The sequence below is a fragment of the Macaca mulatta genome, chromosome 15, assembly GCF_049350105.2.
Source record: "Macaca mulatta isolate MMU2019108-1 chromosome 15, T2T-MMU8v2.0, whole genome shotgun sequence".
NCBI classification, from domain to species: domain Eukaryota; kingdom Metazoa; phylum Chordata; class Mammalia; order Primates; family Cercopithecidae; genus Macaca; species Macaca mulatta.
Window position 1 is genome coordinate 113,970,734 of NC_133420.1, and position 25,295 is coordinate 113,996,028.

The 25,295-nt window shown below is 40.9% G+C and overlaps 1 protein-coding gene across 1 annotated transcript in view; it reads right to left on the reverse strand.

The window, feature by feature from the left end:
* Positions 1-24,461, reverse strand: part of RASEF (RAS and EF-hand domain containing) — a 78,572-nt gene extending 54,111 nt beyond the window's left edge. The window contains exon 1 of the mRNA XM_001104352.5: positions 22,446-24,461. Within this exon, the coding sequence (XP_001104352.4) occupies positions 22,446-22,876 (431 nt within the window). The 5' untranslated portion in view covers positions 22,877-24,461. The remainder of the gene's footprint in view (positions 1-22,445) is intronic.
* Between the last annotated feature and the right edge of the window lie 834 nt (positions 24,462-25,295).

A 25,295-nucleotide genomic window follows, 5' to 3' on the forward strand; every position in this document is an offset into this window, starting at 1 on the left:
AGGGGGTCGGCGGGGATATCCCGAAAGGATGGGAAGCCATGGCAAGATTTAAAGCAAGAGGTGTCATGATCGAGTTTGCATTTTCACAGTTTTGGCTGAAGCAAGGAATTAAACAAAGGACTTTGAAATAAATGTGCAGAGATAAAGATAAATCTAAGGCCATTATCATTTAATCCAGAAATGTAGAACTTCAGGAGTTGTAACTAGTTTTTACTCCAGAATAGGTAAAATTACAGACAACTAAAATCTGATAGTATAATTATTTCTCTTTTTGGGTACGAACAAGGAGTACGTTCTTACTAATGTAATACCAGTTCACCTACTTCGTTCAATGCCCCGAACGAATCACAGTTGTTTCGTCAGTAAGTGCAAAGGTTTATCCTTTTTCTCCCATACAAGTTAAATAAAAAGTACTCTTTTAAAAATGTATTTTTATTACATAGTATGCATGCTTCCAGAATAAACCCCAAATTAACTAGAAAATAAATTCTAAGGGCCAAATCCAGCTATGCTACTAGAACAGAGCAATATTAATTCCCTTTCTAAAATTTAAGTCTTGCTTTCTAGACAGGATGACTTCTTCCCACTAACAGAGTTGCCTACGATTGGCTGTGGTCTCAATCTGCATACAGAATGGCTATCCAGCTCTCCAATCTAGAGAAAACAAACAATGGTCTCCTCAACTTGGCCCCAGCAACAAGCAGACTTGGAAAGACAACGTGGTCCAGGGGCTGAGGCTTCTCTGGCTTCGGTTTTGTGGCTGTCTGATCAGAGGAGTTTCTAATCTACGTTTTAAACCACCAGTGCCTCACTCAGGCCCCCTTAACCACATACATCTCCTGCAGGTGAAAGTCTTTCTGGGTTTGTGTCATCTAGAGAAATATTACTTACCTAAGTACCTATTTTTATAACAATCACCAAAAGGTATTAAAATGAAAATTTCCTGGAAGATGAGAGAGTTAACTAGATCCATTCAATGTCTAGAAACAATCCAGATTGCAAATTGCTTCCTATTTTCAATCACTGATATTTAGTTACTGGGAGTTCGCCAATGGAGGCAGGAAGGTAGAAACAGCAGAAAGCATCGTGCTGAAGGTTTACTGCGGGCACAGCCTCAAAACAACTAGGGCTTCTGGAGTCATAAATGAATACAGCACGGGATAAGTGGAATGGCCTGGGCAGATTTCAATGCTTCCTCCACCACATCTAAGCTTTATGACTCAGAGCCAAACACTTTACCTCTCCAGCTTCAGCTTCCTCAACCGTAAAGTGGGTATAACAATAGAAGCTACCACCTAAGGGTAGCTGTGAGGTACAATCTTGGTAATCAGTAAGTGCCAGCCATTGTTCCCATCCATTATTACTCCTGACTCCACTCCCCAACTGAGTTAAAAAGAAGTAGATGGTTGTCTCCTGTCCATGTCTGGGTGGTGTTTCAAAAGGGGCTCAAAGGAAGAAAACCTTGTAGTATGGGAGCTCCATGAACAGAAATGTCTTATGGGTGGCAGTACTCTGGGAACTGAAAAGGGAGAATTAAATTAGGTCATGTTCAAGGTCAGTCTGCAAAAGTTACAGTCCCTGGGTAAGTAATATCTTCTCTGTGAAGTACCATGTAGAAAATACTTCAGGCTTTGCAGGACATACTATCTCTTGCAACTATTTAGCCCTATCACTGCAGTGTGAAAGCAGCCTAGACAATGCATAAATGAATAAGTTTGGCTGTGTTTCAATAAAACTTTATTTACAGTAATAGGCAGAGGGATAGATGAGCCTTGCTGTGGTGACCCCTGTTACCATCTATTAACATAAGGCCCTGAGTGTAGCAATGTGCACGGGACAATGCAGGCCTTACTCTTCCACACTCAGATAAACAGGCTTTTATTCACATCCTGCCCCAAGTCCAGATCAAACTTTTTCATATACAGAAGTTCATTTTGTTGATATTATAGTATGTATGTGCTATATGTGTATACATGTATATATAAGAATATACAGCTCTTTAAGAGCACTTGTCTTGCAATGCACATTTGCTCTCCCTGTATTTCTCTTCTATCAACTTAACCTGAGTCAAGTTAAATGTAGGCATAATCTAGTAGCGTTAGTGCAAGTCGGTATATTATAGCTATTTTTCATGGAAAAAAATACTTCTACTTTGGTTAAAAAGAAAAAAGATAGGCGCTGAGGAGAAAATAAGGAGTACAGTATCCATTTTTATGTAAAATTTCTCTTTAGATGACATGTCACCTTCCCAGATTGACACACACTCCCAGTTTATGCTCGTTGTCCTGTATCCTGTCCACGGTAAGCATCTAACTAGAATTTCCCTTTCACTGTAATCAAAAAGTTGCATTAACATGTATTACCTGTTCTTAAACTGCGTACCAACTGTGCATTTAAGCTTATTAACAGTTGCATTAAAATAATCCAGGGTGAATTTGTTGCATCTCTACTTTCACTTTCACCTTTTAGTGTGTGAGACATCCATGCCAGGGAAAAGATAGAATAATACGTGGCTAAATCAGAAGATAATCAGGAATAAACCCATCTCTCCTTTCCTGACCCTTACCAGAAACTTTCGTTTCAGGGGCAGGAAACAGAACACTCACACTCACTGATAAAACAAAGCAAGCTTGGACAAGAGAAGCTGGAGACAGAAAACTCCTTCAGGACTCAGACGGTGGTGGAGAAAGACTGGAAGCAGTTGCCTCGGCCAACCATCTCGAAAGTCAGTCAGTTGTGCTCCTATCTGCAAGATGTGCGAAATGCTGCCAGGCAGCCGTGTGGTCAAGTCAGTGGGAAAATGGAAATTTACAAGCATAGCGCACATGAAATATGTACCGAAAACAGAAGTTGGACAGGCCTGCCTCAGAGCAATGGACAGTACCTCGGATGCTCTTGCTACAGTAAGCTGATGCTTTTTATATGGCTTAAGTGTATATCTAGTTATTTTATTGGATGGCAATGCTTTTATCTTTTGCAGTAAACCCTTCTGGCAGCAACAACCTCAAAAAATAAACAAAAAAAGGGTGCACGCTTAATAAAAAGTTGAGTACTCAATTTCCTTTCCTCAAGAAAGTAGATAAATGCATAACTGCTCCAAATGGTTAACTGTCATAGCCAAGAGGAGCATAAGGAGACATGACAACGAAATGGAACGTGGTGTCCTAAATGGATGCTAGAACAACAACAGAAAAGGGACTTTGGGGAAAAACTGAGGAAATCCAAATATGGACTTCAGTTAATAACAGTGAATCAATAATCAGTTCATTAATTGTAACAACTGCACTGTACCAAAGCAAGATATTAATAAGGAGAAGTGAGTACATGTTACACAGGAATACTATACCACCTTTTTTTCAAAAAAAGCTTCTCGATATTATCCTCCACCATGGTGCACCATGGTGCCCTACAGTGATGTCATGGTGCCCTATAGTGGTATCATTAGCAATATGAAAATCAGAAAATATAAAGCTCCTGAAGAAGCAACAGGATCTACGTCTTTTAAGACAACCATATTCTTCAGAGTCTACAATTTTCCTCATGCAGCTGCAGAAGGCTTACTTACATACCACCTGTGAAACATGACTTTTTTCTTAGGTCAAGAGACTGTTGTTTCAAATTAATTCTGCACAAATTTTTATTACCGATTATCTTGTATAAATGCAAAGAGTGAAATGATAGCTGTGTTTATTGTCTGCATTAGCAGAAAAAGAACTTCACTACAAAGGTAAATCAGGCTAGTTTTATATCAGTGCAATGAGATGCTTCAAAAAAAGCAGATGGAATCAAAGTTCAAGAAGTTCATTCTGTCAAAGACAAAACATTCAATCTTATTATTACAAATGCTATCATAAATTCAGTGAAAAATAAAAGAATAAAGCATTGTAGTAAAAATTGTATTTTTAGCAAATCAAGAAATCTGTGAAGTAGAAACGCATTGGAATTGGTGGCACATATAACTGAATCCAAATACACTTTAATATTCTGCAGACTAAAAGTCAAAATTTCAAATATATTTACACACATAATTACATTATCTAAACATTTTTTGCAATTGTCATTTTCTCTCTTTGTGGCTTATCACCATTCAGATTTTGGAAATCTTTGGACCTTTGAAGAACTACTTAGCAAATCATCCTAAATGTGCTACGTCATTTTGTAAACTAGTCCTCTAAGTTTTCATTACATTTTCTTCAAAATCAGTTGGAAAACTTTAATCAAATCACTCAACAATGGGAACTATAAAGGCTACCATCCATTTTTCAAGCTTTTTGCAGATTGAAGTTAATTGAAAAGTAAGCCTGAAAACAGGAAGATGCTAAGGAATTAAACAGATTAAATGATGAGAGTTCAAATGTATAAATGAAATTCTGTAATTATTATTTGGAATATCTGAACTTATGAGAAAAATTTTTTGATGGTCTTCCTATCTTTATTGATTAAATTTATATTCTGTAACAATAGGATAGAATTGAGAAGTCCTACAATTTTGATGTATCTAAGTATTGGAAAACATTTAAAAGAAACATAAATGAACACAACTTGATAAGTCTTGTCTTATAAATGTTAATAAATTTGTCAAAGTATTTGTTAAAGGAAGTATTTTGAAAGGCGGCAAAGACATAGAACCTGTGGCAATCGTGGACTGAATTATTCACATATGTTAATATTTACATGTCAATACCAAGACAAAAAAGAACTAACGACATCCTCCACTTAGAATTTACTCTACAATTATAGTTCAACACTTGAGAGTGTTTTCTTAATTTAAAAAAAAATTATGATCTACACAGAAGAGTCAACTGCTGATATCAACAATTTCAAATTTAGTAGTCAAAAAATGAAACCATAACTCTAAATATTACAAGCGATATTATAGAAAAAATTAAGAATATGACCACATTGGAAGATGTATTCTTCAGAAAAGTACCACTAATTCTGGCATTAGAGATAGATATAGGTAATTAACATTAAAATACATGAATATGTTCCAGTACTATTTTGCACATGAAATTTTTAATGTTCACATAAGTGATAAGAAAATTTTTACTTCAATGTACATCAACCTTTTACATATTTTACAAATAACTTTACTTTTAAAATTTTTGACTAGCACTAGTATATAGGACCACCATATAATGAAAACAATTTGTTAGATAATAAAATAGTATTTTGATAAAATTACATAATTTAAAGTAAATTAGTTCGCCTCATTTTATTCTCAAACAAATCCTGGTTTAGGGAATCAATTCTACGGCCACTCTAGTTTCCTATCTCATTTCCTTCATTCTTTTTCCATCCTTAGGTGCTCAATGTCCTCAAGTATTTTGTAGAGGGCTCAATACAAAATATGTTACTTTTCAACAAAGGAGACAAGGTTCAGATGAAGCATGTTTTCTTGACTGATTTCATATCACTGTTCTGTGTGTGTGTGTGTGTGTGTGTGTGTGTGTGTGTGTGTGTGTGTTTCCAATTTTTGAGACTGCAGAAGTTGAGAAACAAATTCTTTCCTCCCTGGTCAAAGTACATTTTAATCTGAGTCTTTGATCAGAATCTAAGCCTTTCATATATGCTATGTAGAAGCCAAATCCTACACATCAGTCAAGGCTTTCCCAAAAGTCACCTCTGAAAATCAGCCCTGAATACTCCAGTCACAGGGAAATCCCTCTCCTCCTACCCCCACCACACTTTATTATCTGAGTTCTGTGTATTGAGTTTTCTGTGGATGTTCTACCTTCCCGGTTACCCTATCAGTCTCATATCACTTGCAGCAGACAGTACCTATAGGTTTGACCTGGAGCAGCTTCTCCATTAATGAATGAATGAAGGAGGCAGGAGGTCTGGGAAGAAGGGTTCAACATGAACTGATGTGGAGAAGGTGGAGTTTTGTACTGGATTTGCGACAGGCTCAGAACTCTGACTCACAGAGAATAAAGAGGGCAATGGTGGGAAGGAGTGAGCAGGTGAGCCTTGCCTGCACAGGGTTAGGGAGAGGGCGAACTATGGGAAACATGATTGCCAAGATAAAAAGGGTTTCCCCTGCTGAACACAGTGAGAAAGCAGGAGATTCTAGAAGGCACACCAGATTCCATCTGAACTTTACACGCACCAGTATGCACCAGTCTTCAGCGTGCTGCTGCCTTCTCCGCTATTTTTTCCCTTTTCTCCTTTCACATTGTTTTCAGTGGGGATGCGCCCACTATTTACCATATAACAGATGCTAAGAATGCTGAAAATAAGTCCAACTCAAGAAACTGTCTGTCTTGCTGGTATCTGGAACTATTTCTGATATGCAAAGTCCCCTTCATTTTGTTCCATGATATGGTTTGGCTGTGTCCCCAGCCAAATCTCATCTTAACTGTAGCTCCCATAATTCCCATGTGTCATGGGAGGTACCCGGTGGAAGGTAATTGAATCATGGGGGCAGGTTTTTCTGTGCTGTTCTACTGATAGTGAATAAGTCTCATGAGATCTGATGGTTTTATAAAGGACAGTTCCCCTACACATTCTTGCCTGCAGCCATGTGAGATGTGCCTTTGCTCCTCCCTTGCCTCCCAGCCATGTGGAACTGTGAGTCCCTTAAACCTCTTTTTCTTTATAAATTACCCAGTCTCGGGTATTTCTTCAAAGCAGTATGAAAATGGACGAATACATTCCACCTCAGATTTGTGTTTTTGTGAGCTGAGGTTGCTGAAATCTCAACATCAGCTGAATGGCTAAACCCATGTATCAAATCTTGAATATATTTTGAATATACTTCAATAATAAATGTGGGGGCATTTTTAACAAAATAATATTTATATTTGTTAATAGCATATATGTGAGTTCCAAAAACAAATTAAATTACATGATTCTATGGAGATCAACAAAGACAATATATTGCATACATAGATAACTCACCATTAGCTTCTACAAAAGATAAGGATTTGCTTGTCATTCTAAAATCTCCAAATGATTTATTAATATACTACAGAATCATGAATACCAGTAAAGAACACTTTTTCTTTCGAAATCAGTACATTGCGGAATATGTAAGTGCATTCTACTTGCTCATTCAATAGCAAATATATTTCCTGAATTAGCGCTTATTATATATTGAATACCTACCATTGATTATTAAATCATTGGCATTTAATTCTGAATTATTACTGGTATCATGGAAAGATAACTGTTTGGTTCCTCATCACATTTTGTTAACAGTTAAATAAACCTTATGCTTGAATATACATGACACTGGCAAGAAAATTTGTTAGAATTCTACAAAACCTGCTTTGGCCTTTTTATTTTACTTTAAATATATTTTTTGAGACAGAGTTTCACTCTTGTCACCCAGGCTAGAGTGCAATGGCACAATCTCAGCTCACTGCAACCTCTGCCTCCTGGGTTCAAATGATTCTCCCGCCTCAGCCTCCCAAGTTTATAGGCATGCACCACCATGCCTGGCTAATTTTTTGTATTTAGTAGAGATTTGTTATTCAGGCTGGTCTTGAACTCCTGACCTCAGGTGATCTACCTGCCTGGGCCTCCCAAAGTGCTGGGATTACAGGTGTGTGCCACTGTGCCTGGTGCTCTGGCCCTTTTAAAAGCCTATTTCAAAGGTTACATTAGTTTGCTATGACAGTTAATGTAATTAAGCGTGATATTATTGTCTATTACATCTTTGAATTATGTTAAAACTATTTATATATGTGATATTATTTCTTTAGTGTCCCAAAAGACATGTCACAGAATTTTATAATCTACTTTTAAGAATCACTGATTTTTACCTACCTACCCTGCTACCTAACCATCAAACACAAAGATAAATCAATAACAGTGTTCCAGTCTGTTTTATGAAAAGATAACTAGATCTTTCATATGAATAGATCAAACATATCAAACCAAGTAAAATTAGCTGTAGAGATTTTCTTATGAATTTCTTAAACACATTTCCCCTCAGAAATAAAATGTTGCTGACATCTCTAATTTGACATTTCAACAGTTAAGACCCTTTGAGAGGCTCCCGGTCTCACTCCATGGTGCTTGGGATACATTTTCCACAAGGCAGAAGCCTCCTGAGACAGACCCCACTGCCCATCATCTGTCCACTCCACTGCTTTCCCAGCAACCTGCTGGAACGTTTGATTACTTTTTCATTTGATTCTCTCCAGAACAGAAGGGTGACTTTCTGAAATGTGTTTTTTAAAAAAAGGTAGCCAAAAATCTCATTAAAATCCAACTTTTGCACATTATTCAAGGATCAGTTGTTCTGCCACTGGTCCACTTTTGTGCTCCCAGAGCCAGAGTTCACTAAAAGAGCAAACAGCCTTCAGATCTGCAAACACCATCTGCCAACAGAGTCTGACCTCAACCTCCAAGAAAAGTCAAGAAAAGAAAAACCAGTCTTCCCTTAATTGAGTCATCATCTTAACTCACTGGTTCATCAGATAAGGAAAAAGCAATTTCAGTAAGCTGTATATTTACATTTATCTCAGTTTATATTTTTTTATCCCAAACCTTTAACATTCCCTTGGTTTCCAGTTCTGTTTCCCTGTGGTCTGAGCCGCACTCCTCTCTCACCTGCTTGGATAATAAGATACCCTCTGGGCAGCAAAACGAATGCAAAAGCTACCGAAGAAAATGGAAATAAATGCCTAATTGTTGCTTTACATCCCAGTCCTATACAGAAAGTTGTCATAAAGTTATTACAATAATTTGCTCGAGTGGACAAGGAGAATCCACAAAGCAGTAGTATTTGTTTATCTTGGTGTGTAATTTTTTAAGCATTCCCCTAAGACTCAAAAGAGAACGGATTAAAAATAATTTCAGCGACCAACATATGAAGTGCCTGACTCCAGTGGATTCATTCAGCGTGAACCACGCCCACTCCCGGCTGGGCACCTGCTTCTTATTTGTATTCAAAATAATGTAAGTCCATGTTTTGTGCTTATCTCTCTCTAAGTGGCTGAATTTCTAAAAAGATAATTTAGAATCACAGTGTCTACTTGAGGAACCTCCAAATACACAAAATTGAAAAAGGAGTTAATGTATGAATAAAAATGGAACAGGAGTAAAGCTACAAATAATCATAATATTATAATTTCAAAATGATGGCAGCACTCCAGCTATCTGAAACTCAGGTATCTGATGCCAAGAAGAATCCAAAAGGAGGCTGGAATGTCAGAAAAAAAAAAGAAAAACAGCTTCTGAGACACTCCTGCTTGGTATAGGAATCATTTACATTCAAACGGGGCTTTTAAAAAACACGATTCTAATGTATCTGATAATCTGTTTTCCAAAACTTCAACAGACAAAGACCCAGAAAGGAAGGAAGTACTGAGAATAGTAAAACGTCATCTGGCAGCCTGATGGCAAGGACAGACACTCCACACAGTAACTTCAAAAGCCAAGCTGAACCACCATCTCCACAAATCCCTGGGGATATCATTCTACTACCTCCCAGAGTAAAACTAGACTTCATGTGATGACCCTGAATTAGCACGGAAACCTTCAGTGATTTTGCAAACAATTTTTCTGACCAACGCGTTGCCCACGTCCATATGCTTACCAAAAGTCTTGTGACAGATGATCACTGCAGTACTAGGTGTGACATCCGTGAAGTAGAAATTATCCAAATGGACATTTTTAGTAAACTGGATAAATCGATTGTGGTATTTTCACACTGCGGAAGAGTCTACATCAATGAAAATAAAAGTTTTAAACTACAAGCTCCCAAACATCACGGTGACTGAAAGAAGCCAGATGCACTGCACGAACCTATGTATGTAACATCAACACAGAGGTAAAGGACGATGACTCCTCTGGAAAGAGGGGTCTGCAGTGATTGGGGGGGGAACCTGGGCTTCCGCAATGTAGTGAAATGTTCTGTTTCTTCACCTGCATTTTGATTTATTCAAGCATTCCATCTGAAAACCCAGCAAGCTATACGCTTCCGCTCCGTGTGCTTTTTTTGCATGTGTTTTGTCTTTGAAGAATACATTCACAAAATACACAAAGTACTTGATGGAGTATAAAGGACTGTATCCTCAAGGTAAACTCAGTCATGAACATCTCGAAATTCAGGTATCAAATAACCAGAAGCACCCCAAGACAACATTTTGAAGTCAGCGAAGTTTCTCTCTTCTACTTCAGTTCAGCGATTTTTTTCTGGGTCTTTTCTGCCTTTTGGAAACATCTGCCCAGCAGATGTGGCCACATCCCACACTCTCACTTCTCATTTTCTCAGCAGAGTTTACTACACACACAAACCATTCAGGGATTCTGTTAAAATACAGATGCTTTGGTAAGTCTGCGGTGGGCCCTGGGAGTTTGCATTTCTAGAAACGCCCTTGACTAGCAGAGAGAAGACGTGATTTACCACCAGTGCCCACTGAGCTGCTGAATAATGAATCTAGCAGCTCTCTTGTGGCTGCTTTAGGACCTATACCTGGTGGAACACTTCTGGCTTCCCTGTGCTCTCATATTACACCCTGTAAGCAACTTCCAACTCAGGGACAAAAACTAGTAGTTGGACACAGCAGATAAGAACCCACTCCTACTGGAAAGAATTTCTTTCTGTTCCTCATTAAAATGTCAGCCTTTGGACTTCTTGGCACAATGCCTTCCTTTCACAGAGCATGTGCAGAAAGGAGGGAAGGAAGGCATGAGAAGGAAGGAGAAGAAGAAAGGAAGCCAGAAAGCAGTGAATTTGCCCAGGAAAGTCCAGCAAAGCATAATGTTTGTGTGGTTTGCTGGATGGCTATGCTCAAATCCAAGATGTAGCTTCCGTGAGGTGCTCAGTTTGAAGTTACGACTATTTTGATGAAGAAATGGATTGTAGAGTGAGGGTGGAGGGGTAGGAACAAGGCTGAATAGTAAGACCTCTTCTCCCAGAGGGGCATCTCACAGCCATAAGCAGATGTAGGGCAAGCCTTTTCTTGGAAGATGAAAAATATTAATAACTTTAAAGTTGTCTTAGGTACTTTGTTGTGGAGTGTTGAGGCATTTGGAAGGTGGGGGGATATAATATATGTATAGGAATTTTTCCTGATTAAAATAGTTTGAGTTTTTCTGTTACTTACAAGCTAGAAGCATTCAAAAATGCTCAGTGATCTTCTCAAAACTGAGAATATCTAAAAAACTCTCTTAGTGGCTATGATGGTGAATTTTATTTATGTCAACTTGTCTAGGCCACAGCAGCCAGATAGTTGCTCAAACATGTGAGTATGTTGCTGTGAAGGTATTCTATACATGAGATTAACATTTAAATCAGCAGACTTTGAGTAAAGCAGTTTATCCTCCATAATGTGGGTAGGTGAGCCTCATCCATTCAGTAAAGACCTAGAACAAAGACTGATCTCCCAGGAAGAAGAGGGAATTCTGCTAGCAGATGACCTTTTTACCAGGACTGCAACCTCAACCCCTCTCTGGGTCTCCAGCCTGCCATCCTGCCCTGCAGAGTTTGGACTTACCAGCCTCCATAGTCACATGAGTCAATTCCCTAAAATCAATCTCTCTCAACTCTCTCTTTCTAAATAATATGTCAAGACATATGTGTATACATATGGTATATACATAACACATATATTTTATATGTATGTCTGTGTTTATGTACATTATGCACACATACACACATCTTATTGGTTCTGTTTCTCTGGAGAACTCTAATACAAATGTCTAAAATCACTGCACTTTCATTGGGGTTAATCAATGTAGACCAATGTGCCAGCCTCACAGTGAATGTAAGTCAGGACTGATGAAAAGAGCTGAATAAGAACTTTAATTGTTACTGATAAAAACCTTAATGTCAAATATCATTCAACAGAGTAGGTCACTTCCCAAGGCTCCAAGTGCTCAGCTATCCCATCATATTTTCATTTTAGCCAGGACTATTAGGACTCTAACAACCTAATAGATTTCTAAACTTTTGTGGACTGATGGACTTTTATTATCCTGAAGAGAGCTCATTTGGTATAATCTCTTAGGAGAGAGGTGATGCATTATCCTTTTAGACCAATATAAAACCTTGAATCTGTGTACACAGAATCAATCTGACATTCATTTCTGTCTTTGTGCCTTGCTGGAGCTTCCCATGAGTTCTGTACTCAAGATGTTTTTTTAGGATTTCTCTGCCATAATGCAGGTACCTGCAGCATCAGTTAGTTCACTCCCTAGGTTAGTAAGTGAAGGATGCTAAAGTGGAAATGACTTTTCCCAGTGTGTTAATGCTTTATGCCCCCAAGCAACAGCCACTGAAATGCAAGTCCATTAACAGCTGCACGCCGCAGGCTACAAAGGAATGCAGTGTGGACCTGATGCCATTTCGCACCGTGATCGTCCTCTTAGCACAGACTGTCCACTTGCGTTGTCTGGGTTCTCTTGGATCCTTGTGCATTTTGTCCTTGCCCCACTAACTAAAAGCAGCTGCAACCCCACATCTCCATAAAGCTACCTTCACCTTCGGAAAAAAAAAAAAAAAAACCCTGCAAAATCCTATATTTTCATGTTTAAACAGTTTTTCAGATTATTTTTTAACTCTTATTTTAGGCTCAGGGGTACATGTGCAGGTTTGTTGTACAGGTAAACTTGTGTCATGAGGCTCTGTTGTACAGATTATTTCATGACCCAGGTACTAAGCCTAGTACCCAATAGCTACCATTTTTAAGATACCTACAGGTATTATGGAGTACTGTATTTCTATGTCTATTAAGAATCTAGCATGACTTTTTTTTTTTTTTTACTGTGCTAGTATTTTATGATTGTTACTGCTTATTTGAGTATTCTCATTACAGAAGTATAGCTATCGAGTGGTCTGCACCATTTCTACTTTTTTTTCCAAATGCCCTGTGTATGTTTGCAGAACACTAGGCTTTTCTGGAATGTATACACTGTGTTCAAGCAGAAATGCCTGTAGGGTAATTCATTCATTAGCATCCCCAAGCAAACCATATCTGCCAGTTGGAAGTACATGCTATACCAAGAGATCCCCAAGGAGGAAAAGAAAAAGTATTCTGCACTACAAACACTAACACTAGTTTACAGCATTCCCATCAGAAAACATGACACAGGGGTACCCTAAAATGGACTTTCTAAACAAATGTGTGTTGGCTCTTCATGAATTCTTCCACCTCAGCCCAGAGGAGACTGTAACTCTGTTTGACAGAAGCAAGAAGTGACTGTGTTATCCCAGGGGACGAAATGGTAAAGTCCACCATGCTAGGCAGATGGGTAACAAATCAGGAAATGCTACCTAAACCTCCCATAAGCCCTTCGCCCTCGCACCAGGTAGCTACAGGCAGCTAACAATAGGTGATACTTTCACCACTGCACTCGGATTTCAGAATAAATAACTCCTTATGTACTTCTCTTCTTTCTATCCAGATACTTAAAAGATATACTTGATCAAAGATACTATTATAACAGAATGGCCATCTAAGCATGCACCGTACTTTTATAGTTGTAATGATCACAGAGGGTATCAAGGCTGAACATTCCCCGAAGACACCCCAAAACTAAATTTTAAAAATTGAAATTAAAGATAGCGGCTGCTCTTGGTGTGCACTTGGTGGGGAGGAGCTCTCAGAACATGCCATTACCTTGAGTGTTTCCGCCTGGCCACTTAAAAATGGAAGACAAGGACAGATACATGTGAGAACATTTAAGGAATAAAGCTTGACTGAACCTGTATGAGACTACTCCAAGACAAAATAAAAAAAGACAGAAAATGAAAAAAAGAAAGAAAGAGGAAAAGAAACCCAGACACACAGCTGTTATGGCTGTTCAAATTTCTTAGCCCTAAAATACAACGGTGCCTAACGGACGAAGAATTCCAACAATGAAAGAAAATAATACTACAATACCAGAAAATATGACCCCTTATAATTCCCTTAATTTTCATCACAAATCATTTCATTCCAATTGATTTTTACATGTCTTAAAAACTGTGACAGCCAAGTACTTCCAGTTTCAGATGAAGAGAAAGAAAAATATTAGAGTAATAGGTATCCTAGACATCCCAATGCATTCATAGTTCAGCCCTCCTCCCCTGGGACATACCCATTAGGGCAGCATAACCTGGAAGTAGAAAATATTGTACAACAACATCTGTTGAGCCTGAGCGAGATAACTCTGCAAAGTACAATATCATCTAAGAGCAAACAAGAAAGTAAAGATAAACTGTCATTGGGTCAAAAGGGTATCCCACAAACTTAGAGGGGAAATAAGTAACACCATTAAAGTTCTAAGTTAGGATGTCATGGAACGACATGCTCATCAACAGGGATCTTCAAAATGAGATCGAACCTAACATTTGAATTAACCAGGGCACATTCACAGGTTGCACACTGGAAATGCTGTCTCTTTAGCTATGCAAAATTGGAAATTGGCACTTAAAATCCAGCATCACTGTCAACATTGGACCCACATCCTGCACGGCAGCTGCTGTCTGGAGCTGAAAAGTAGCCAAGCTGAGAAGTGGCTTTCCTCCCAGCATACAAAGCAGAGGCTCTTACTGGCCATAGAGTCCACATCACTGGGTCAATGTTACCTGCCTGGCCCTGGAGGCCTCCATGTTTGTGAACCCTCCTCCATTAATCACAGCCCACGGTGTATGTAGTAAGAGCGGAAGGAGCTTGGAGGTCATTTGACAGGGACCTGCAGTCCTACTCATGCTGGACTACAAAAGAAAGAAGTTTTGGCACACTTCAGCCTTGCAAGGGAAGGCGTGAAGGCTTCACTTCTCTGTGGTAGAGGGGAGGAAACTCCCTGAGTGTAGCTGGTCTGTTTGATTTCTGACCACCACTGAGAGCTGGACCCAGGCCATCTACCTCGTGATTCTCGCCACTTTATATCCTCACTGATGTCACCACCTTCTGAATAGAGAGAAACCAGCTAAGCAACTTGGACTTTTGGCAGGAGACTATTTCTAAGTACTCAGTGCCTTGTGCAGTCCTGGGCATACAGTGGACAAAAAAAAAAAAAAAAAAAAAAAAATTTGTTTAGTGAAGGAATGAACGAGTAAATAAATGAATGAATGAATGAAAAATAGGAAAAAGGGCGAGAAGAGTTTCCTCTGTGGGAAAATAACACAGATCTTCCTTGCTTAGGATTGGGAGATTTAAGATGTACTTTTTCCATAGTGTTATGCCCTCAATTTAAATGACAGAGGAGATAAACGCATACTGAGAAATGAAACACGCGTGTTTACAGTCCTATATAGTTCTTGAGGATTTCAAGTCCCATTAGAATAATATTTCTCATACTTAGATTAACAGGTAGACTACTGTGAGGCTATGCACAGTGGCTCACGCCTGTCATCCCAGCACTTCGGGAGGCTGAGGAGGGCGGATCACCTGAGTCCAGGAGTTCAAGACCAGCATGGCCAACATAGTACTATCTGTACTAAAAATACAAAAATTAGCCGGGTATGGTAGTGCACACCTGTGATCCCAGCTACTCAAGAGGCTGAGGCAGGAGAATCAATTGAACCGGGAAGGCAAAGGTTGCAGTGAGCTGAGATTGAGCCACTGCACTCCAGCCCAGGCGACAGAGCAAGACTCCGTTTCAAAAAAAAAAAAAAACAAGACTCCTGTGAACTCCACAGTTAACTTAAATATTGCTTATAACACATTACACTTAACTATGAACAAACACAAATCGGATATAAACTCCTTATACCAATAGCATCAGTACATTTCTAACACTGACACACATTTACAAAATCAGTGAAATCAGAATTAGTAATAGTCAGCTAATCTGACAGGGCATGCAGTTTTCCAAGCTAAATCTACACAGTCAATGTCAGTGTGGGACTGGCTCATACATGGCTATCTGGAGCACATTTCTATGATCAAAACCCCATTCTCCCATCACTTTTATATTGAGACTACAGAAAATCCAGGACTCTGTTGTCAGTCACCTTCGGATTATGTGGAAACATGGCTCACACGCACAGCCCACCTTTCGGCCTTCCTTCTTAGCTCATGACAATGCGCACAGTGTTACGGGATGCCTCACGAACACAAAGGCAGGTTTTGACATTCCATACCCAAATCTGTAATGCAAGAGTCATCCGAATCTGTAATGCAGGTGATCTGGAATGAGCTCACATCAATTTATTTTACATTATCGCCAAAATGAAAATAAGAATATTTGGTCTCCTAAAACTCCCGAAGATATATGTAATGACCACGAAGGGTCTATGGCTCCCAATTTGAGAAACATTCGATGTGAAACATCCATAGTCCAGAATGAGTGGTGTTTCGGTGCGCCAGGAGGAATTTTCCCATTCATTATTCCACACCCCAGGTCCTTCAGGTGTCAGAAACTCCTGAGTATTTAAGAAGGCAAGAAACAAGGTCAGGGTCAGGTATGCATAGTGCCTAGTGAGATGTCAAGGGCAATGTCAATATTGGGTGAACTAGAGAAAGGATCAAAGAAACATTTGCACTACTGGAACTGTATATCCTGTTTTTATAAGACATATAGAGTAAGGCCTTAAAGGTTAAAATTCACTCTTCTTTTCTTATAATTACTCTGAGAAAAGCAATTATCATTTGGAAGACCCTGAATATTTACAAGTTGAAGCAATGAACTTGTTTGTTAGACAAAGTAATTCTAAAGAAATCCTATGTGTCATAGATAAATTCCACCATTAGAACTTCCCTCCGGGAGACAGACAGTGTTTACTTTCCATTTTACAATCTCACATGAGACTAATACAGTCAGGTGAGGCATCCCTGACCACTCAGAATAAATATTCTCTTCCCATTTCCCTCTTCTAACTGTATACTGCACTCAAGTGCTACCTAAATTGTAATAAGTTATATACATGAAGCAAGAATGTATACTGTATATACCCTCTGAGGAGAGAAAAAGGATTCGAAACACATTTGGAATCACCATGGCACACTAACCATTCCCCATATGATGCAGCCACTTGCATTTTACAAATGAAAAAAGATTGGATAACACGGGCAGAAAACAAGAAACAGATAAAGATTGTTACACGCTTAAAGAGATAGGGGTAGTGTAACTGAATTTAACAGTAATTTTAGAGAAGAGTAAATCCCAAGTTCAGGTTCGAGGAAAAGCTAGAGAAGAGTCTGTAGATCTGGCAGTAAACTTTCCCTGATAACACTAAGTTTTAAGACTTTTTCTTTTTAAGCCTTTGATTTTTGCACAAACCAGAATGACAGAATAAATCATCTTTCTTCAATTTCTGAGAGCAAAGCTCTGAGCAATCAGTGAATTCTGAGGGTTACAGCAGGCCACTGCCCAGGTGGCTAACAGAGAGCCTTCTAAGGACTAGAAGGCCAGAATACTTTTCCCAAATCTGAAAGCCAAAAAGAAATTACTACCTTGAGATTAAATTCAAATATCAGAACCAGAAGTGGCCACCACCCAGCAAGTAGAGCCCATAAAACCTAAGGCTTGCACAGATTCACACAAGGCCCAGGAGGAAGGATCAAAGGTTCATTCCCCCTAAATTCTGGAGCAAGGCAAGGATGCCCGCTCTTACCACTCCTACTCAATACAGTACTGGAAGTCCTAGCCAGAGCAATCAGGCAAGAGAAAGAAAGAAACCCATCCAAACTGGAAAAGAGGAAGTCAAATTATCTCTGTTGGCTGACAATATAATCTTATATCTAGAAAACCCTAAAGACTCCTATAAAAGACTCCTAAGCTTTGATAAACGAATTCAGTTAATTCTCAGGATACAAAAATCAATGTACACAAATCGGTAGCATTTCTATACACCAATAATGAGCTGTAGTTATTAAGAGACAGGTCTCTCCCAGTCAGCAGAGTAATGATACACATAACTGTGACAGAGGACACATTAAAGAGAAAAAGCAAAAAGCTACAGAATAGCAACAGTTAGAAAACAAGAAGATCCAGGTACAGACATAAACAGAGACACAGACGTTAGGATCCTGCTTCAGAATCCGGAAAAGGTAAAGAAACCTCCAGAAAACCTATGGTGAGCACAGTGACAGATCCCAAAGCTGGTACTCAAGGTAAATACCCTTGATATCTAGGACTTGGGTGCAGCCCACCACCATGTTGCAAGGCTAGAACACATCTCTTCTTGGATGAGAATCGGATGTGACGTGGTTACACAAGAGAATTTGGGAGGGCAGTTGCTACAAGGCTAAGAAAAGTCCTGAAAGTAGGAAGAAAATGTGTGGGTGTTGTACTCATCCTTCATGGATGAGGACCATGAGCATGAAAATATATATATATATCTTTACATACCACAAACACATCACAAAGCACCAAGATGCTCACATATGGAAGATATTCAAGAGCTGAGATCAAAGACAGAAGAGCTGATTTGCCTCTCTCATCTCAAGGTGGCTCGGGGCCATAGGCTCACTGAGTGTAAAGAGGGGAAACCGAGGCAAGATGGAATCCATCAGTCTCTCTTCCTTTCCCCTCCATCCAATCTCTGTGTTTCACTCCCTCTCACCATTTCCCCCTCTGCCACTCTATCTCTGGCCTTCTCTCTCGCTCTCTGGCTCACTCCTGATGTATTTATGTCTTTCTTTGCCTCTGTCTCTCCCCTCCCTTTTCTATCTTGTCAAGCACCGTATCATGTAAATTAAGGGAGCTGTGAAGCAACTACACTATTACAAAACAAGGCAATCATTCTGAAAAGGGCTAAACTAGCACCCAAGAAGAGGAAATGGAGAAGCAACCCTCACCAGTACTGAAACTTTGCCTCTGCTTACCGGCAACTACTTGTTTTTCAACATTTCCCAATTAAATAGGATTGCTGTCCGATGGGGGAGCCTTTCCTCTTGAGTTTAATAAGGTAAGCCGTTTTGCCAATCTCTATACAATTCACATATGGAAAGTTTTGGCTCCTCTCAATTAAATGTGTTTTTAAATTACCAAATAAAAGAATCCCCTTCAACATGGTGCATGTAGAAACACCGCACACTATGAAAAACAGCTAACGGTGCTGATTTTGACGTCCCAACAAATCCTAGCCCAGCACCGCCTGGCAGGTCACCCATCACTGATACCTGTCACACAGCAGGCACCTGACCTGAGGTTGTCCCTGCTTTGGACACTTTTGGGATACCTGTGCCCACTCACAGGCCCATAATGGTTCCAGTGCCAGCTGCACCCTCACGTTGCTGTTTGTGAGAATGTGGGGGTTTCCAAGTTAATTTATCAGCATGAATCAATTCACAGATAACACTCAAAATTGCTGCAAATGGAGTTGAGAAAACACTGAAAAGCTTCAGCTCTGACTAGAGGTCAGAGAAGAGACCCTCATCTCTCCTCTCAGCCATCCATCAAATGCTCTATACACACACACACACACACACACACACACACACACACACACACACACACAGAGCCTATTTCCTTCTCTTGGCAATCTCTAAACACCATGACCGGCTCACAACAGTAACTGGAAAAAAAAAAAAAAAGTGAGAAAATCTGCAAAAGCTCACAGCATGAACTACACTTTCTCTCAAAATGCAGATATCTGAAACAAGAATCAAAGATTACTGGTATCTTCTATTCATTCAGCAAACATTTGCTGACTATTTACTGAGTATCTCCTGAGTATGGAACTCCCGATCACCAAGACAATGACCCTGGCATCAGAAACTGGCAAGGCTACATTATAAGTTTGCTCTCTGCCCTGCCCCTCCACCCTCAACACCCACACATTTTCTTCCTGCTTCCAGGACTTTTCTTAGCCTTGTAGCAACTGCCCTCCCAAATTCCCCCATGTAACCACGTCGCATTGTCCTGCTGCCTTCACCTGTTGGCCGACCTTATCAAACTGACCAGGAAGTGGTCAAGGTCCACCTTGCAGACCCTTCACACCTGCCAGGCTCAGCTTACCATGTCACACAGCTCCTTGGACACTCCTTCCTCAGCCTTCAAAAGAAAAAGTCCCTCAAATTTCTAAGAGAAAATGAACTCAAGAATGACACACATCCCAAAGGCCCCTTTCATCCCTTCATGATGCCGTATTATCTTCCCTCTAACATCACAATTACTGATGACTGGGGAGTTTAACCCAAAATTGCTTAATATTTTGCTTGAAAGATCCTTTAAATGAAAATCAACAGTGTCATGCTTTACCTTTATAGGAACCAAACATTTTCCTATTTAATATCCGTTATTCTCAAACTGGATGTGAACACTCCCCAGGATAGCCCTGGGGCAGGCTGTCCCCAGGGATAAGATTGAGTGCCAGGTGGGAAACAAAGCCACAAGTTGGAATGGCACACTTCCTGGAAAGAAACTCTCCCTTCAGAAGAAACTCTACTTTATATTAAAACAAGTCCCAAAATATTGTGTACAAACATGAGCAACTTAATGACTTTTTACAGAAAATTCTTGCTTGCAGCCGTCTGTTGAGCTATGTCCACAATACAGAGTGTTTCCTACAAATTTCCTTTGGCTTTAAATGTTCTTCAATGAAGTTGTTGGAAAAATGTTTCATCTACACCATGAGCATCTTGAAGGCATGAACTACATACCATCCTTCTCTTTGTCCCCAGTGACCTAGGACAGTACCTAAGCCAGTATCTCACATATGGCAGGCTATTGGTAATGTTTGTGGAATAAATTTGGCTGAAATAATGCCGACAGCATTATCAATAACAAAAAAAAAATTTAAATCACATTTGGATGGATGGAAGAAAAGGTGAACAGCTGTATGAGGAAGTGAAGTAGAATTAATCCAATTTACCAAAACAGCGGATGGCTGCCATGGTAACAATCTGATGCAGCAACGCAGTTTAGATCTCTTCCACTTGAACATGAGAGGAAGACAAACATTGTACTTGTTAATCTCAAATCAGGAGGTGAGGTGAGGCTTAGGACACAAGTCTACCAGGTGACACCAGTGCCCATTAAACGTAGTAATCTCTGAAGAGTTTGGAAAGGCAACATGATAATAATAATTCCACCAACAATATTAAGTCCTGGTTTGTACACTGATCCAGGTCATTTCAATCATTTAAGGTTGTATGTGAAATATTTGTTGCTGAGACTAGACAGCTGTGAAAAACAGATCCACATGTATGCATACATCATATCCAATATGATATGCACTCACCTTGCCTCATTCCTAAAATTCTTACCTTTTTAAACTAGCTGCACCCAAACTAAGTTACAGATGAAAGATGACTCAAAGAAAGAGTATAGGTTGTGGCAGTGTTTTAATTTTGTACTTCCCTGGTTGGGGAGTAACTCATCTGTAAACAATAGAAAAGATAGTTACACACCCACTTTCTCTACACAACCCTTCTATGGCAGTGAGTCACTCTCCATGCCCAATATTCCCCTCACTTTCCAAGCTGGAGGGAGAAGTTGGGAGGAGGAGGAAGTGAGGACTTCCAATGAACAAGCACACTGACAACCTTCCAGGGATACTTCCTTTTCAATCTCCCATCTCAGATGTGCCAACTGCCAACCAAAATGATGCCTTTCAGAGCGTCTTAATAACGACAGCCAGAGCTCAATAAAATTTCAGCTAAACTCCAAACATAAAGCAGAAAAACACTTACAGGACTGAAATGTGTGTATCGCCGGGGAATGAAGTGAAAAATAGCAGCTGGAGACACCCACCACACCAAGGGATGGACAAATGCAAACGAAGCTCAAAGAAGAAAAACTGAGCCTCTCTCCCTCCAGGCCCTGAAATCCCACCTGCAGGCATCCTCTTACCTCCTGATAATTAAGTCCGTGACTTGACACGTTATTTATTTCTGTCACAGCAATAAGAGCAGATAATATAATGTCATTTTTTCATTTTATTCCGTCACATAAAAAGTGAGTTTTTCAGTTCACAAAATGTGGGGTCGAATCTCTGCTGCTTAACTGGGCAAGTCCCTTCACGTCTGTCTAATTTCTAAGTCTAAGTTCAGAAATAAGCTAGCCTACCTTCTAGGGATGTTATGAAAATCAAACGTGTGAACTCTGTAAAATGCCTAGCAGGTACATCAATGAATATTTGTGTCCAGCAATATAAAAACTCAACAGTTTCCTTTTCTATACAGTCTTAGGAAAACAACAAATCAGAAAACTATTACAGAGGACGCCAAATTGGCAAACAGCCCGGGCCCCAGCCCTGGGGTGCGAGCCTAAGGCCTGGGGTAGAAGGTGACGTAACCAGGACGCGGTGAGATGTGGGGCGCGCGCCTAAACCCGCGCGGGGCGCCAGCGGCTGCAGATTTCAGGAGAGCTCCTGTAATTAACACGCTGCCCTTTGCAGGCTCAGGATTCAGCACGTAAAACTTTCTCCCCAAACGCTGACTCTCTCCCTTTTCTTAACTCTAGCGGATCTTGGAAAAGTCAAAGCGAGTAGGTGAAGGAAGACAAGCAACTCACAGAGAAGTGTCAAGTGCATTGGGTCTGCACACCTGCAAGAAAGTGGGAAGAAGAAAGGAGGAAGCGCCAGGATCACCTCCCGCCCCAGCTCACACTCGCACCTGGGAATGAACTTGGCTTCCTCCCCGAGTCGCGCCTGGAAATCCTGCCAAGCCGGGTCGGGACTCGCCGGGCCCCACGAGGTGGCCAGCGCCGCCTCCGCGTCCTCGTCGCCCTCGTCCTCCTCGCTGTCGGGGGTCTCGGGCCCCGCCTCAGCCACGGCCAGCGCAGGACCCAGCAGACCCCAGTCCTGGCGCCGCCCCCCGCGGAGGGCCCCGCGGAAGCCACGTGCGAACTCCTGGAATGTGATGGCGCCGTCATGGTCGGCGTCGAGCCGCTGGAATACGGCCTCGGCGTCGGCCGGCCGCACCCGCAGCTCCGCGCACAGTGACCCGAACTCCTCGCGCTCCAGGCGTCCCGAGCGGTTAGCGTCGCAGGCGGCGAAGACCGAGCGCAGTCGGGCCAGCTGCTCTCCGTCCCCGTCCGCCTCCATCCCGCCTGGCGGGGGCGGCCGAGAGGGCTCCGGAGCGCCGCGGGGCGCACGGCCCTCCCTGGAAGGACGGGGCCACCTGCTGCTGCCGGGAGACCCGGCGAGTTTGGCTTGTCCGGCTGGTTTGGCCACTTGCGGGAACGTCGGGCGGGGCGGGGGACGTCGGGGGTTGCCGGGCTGCTCCCTTCGACGACGGTTTGGGTCAGTCTCCAACAGGTCCCGGGGGCGGTGGGGTGTGCTCTGGCTCCGGGCACCGCGAAGAAGCGCCTCTCCCTACTGAGCGCCCGCGCGCCGCGGTGGCCCTCACCACTCTCCCGGCGGGTGCGGCTCCGCCCAGCCAGGGAGGAGGAGCGCGCGCCTTCGCTTCTCTAGTTCCCACGCCCCGGAGCCCGCCGCTGCTTTCCGCGTAGGAAGGGGAGACCTGGTTGGCCTGAACGGGGGTGCGGGGGGAGCATTGCCCTTCCGCGTAATCGCTGCTCGGGTAGAGCCCAGCGCCCCCCTTCTCCACAGAAGGTGCCGGCGCGCGCGTGAGAAGCTAACCGGCCAGAGGTAAGGTAGGTAGGGGTAGGAATCCGAATGGGTTAAGTGCATTTTATTATCTTATTCCCGAAACTTGGTAAACTTCTTTACATACAAGTTTCTTACAAACCAGAGTACAAGATTTACCAGAAGACCCCATTCTCAGTTTTACTGGCTTTCGTTAACGCATTTCTGTGCGTCTAACGTTAAGGTCCCACTGCTTAAACACAGATCTTCCAGATCTCCAATTCCACATTTTTTCTCAATCCTTGTCTCCTAAACCTGAGAAAAAATTTAATAAACAAAATCGCTTGGCAGGCAGCATTGTTTAAATAAAGGTCGTTTTGGAGGTTTTTTTCTTTAAACAAACTTCATGGAAATTATATATCCAAAGGTATGTTACTCTTTGGTTTTAAACATTTTTTCGACAATACTATTGTTTCTTTAATACTGATTGCTTAATGGATATGAGATCTTTAAAATCCACCCATTTTGATCCTTTTAAACACTTTTGTCCATCCATTTCCAGGAGACCCTCAGTCTGTCTTGTGTAACCGTGCCTTTAGGCGATTCTCACAGCCTGTGAAGATACATTTGGCTCATTTTTACTTTATTTACGTTATCCATTTCCTCCACATTTTAGACTTTCTGATTCTGTGTTTTTCTTTTATCTCATTCTGGATTCTCTTTATCGTTTATTACTTTGATTTTTTAAAAATATGATCATTAAGTAAGGGATATTACTAACACGTTCCTACCAGGCTAGTGTTCTTAAACATAGAGCTAAGTGCTAAACATCTGAGACCTATTTCCTCTTGAATTGTACAATAAACATGTTCAACGCTAACAGCTTCTATTAAACTGTAACTACTACTGATAACCCCCACCTGCAAATTTAACTGGTAAATTATGAGAGGCATTCCATTAGAAGTCCTGGTCTTACCAACCTAATTGTTAAGTGAATATAGTTGTATACAGTTGGACAGCTGCTACATTGAAATGAATCTTATCATTAGTGCAATATAAGTTGTTATTGATTTTGAGCTTATGTGCTTTCCTGTTTATTCTAAAGATTGATTTTCCATATGAATTAAAAAGTGGCTAGTTTGGTAATGCCTTTAAAGCTTTACAAATATACTTATTAAACTAAATCTTTGAACTATTATTATATTTCTACTGTTAGCAATTAATGGATATCTATGTCTTTCAAAATAGATGCTTTCATGTTTTTAACTGCTTAGGCAGAAGTGCTTTTTTGAAGACTGCTTGCACAAGTTTATTCCTGAATTTTCACTCTGACCTTTGTGCTCATTATTTCTGAATTTTTATGTTCTGTGACTTGCTTTGCCCTTTCCCTAAGCCCCTTCATTGAAGAGTCATCAAGAAACATGAATTGGCCTGGCACGGTGGTTCATGCCTGTAATCCCAGCACTTTGGGAGGCTGAAGTCAGTGGATCACTTGAGGTTGGGAGTTCGAGACCAGCCTGACCAACATGGTGAAAGCCTGTCTCTACTAAAATTACAAAAAATTAGCTGGGCGTGGTGGCGGGCATCTTTAGTCCCAGCTGCTTGGGAGGTGAGGCAGGAGAATCACTCGAACCCAGGAGGCAGAGGTTGCAGTGAGCTGAGATCACACCACTGCACTCCAGCCTGGGCAATAGAGCAAGACTACGTCAAAAAACAAAACAACAACAAAAAAAACACGAATTATTCCAAATGTCTTGTGCATGCATTTTCTTATACTTATTTCTACCAATGTTAATATACTTCAGACCTACGATATCAGTTATTTATCACTGCATAACAGCAGTAGTGATTTAAAAGTGCTACCATTTTATTTGTTCATAATTCCATTATCATCAGTTTGGGCAGGGCTCAGCTAGGTGGTTTGTCTGCTAGCTGA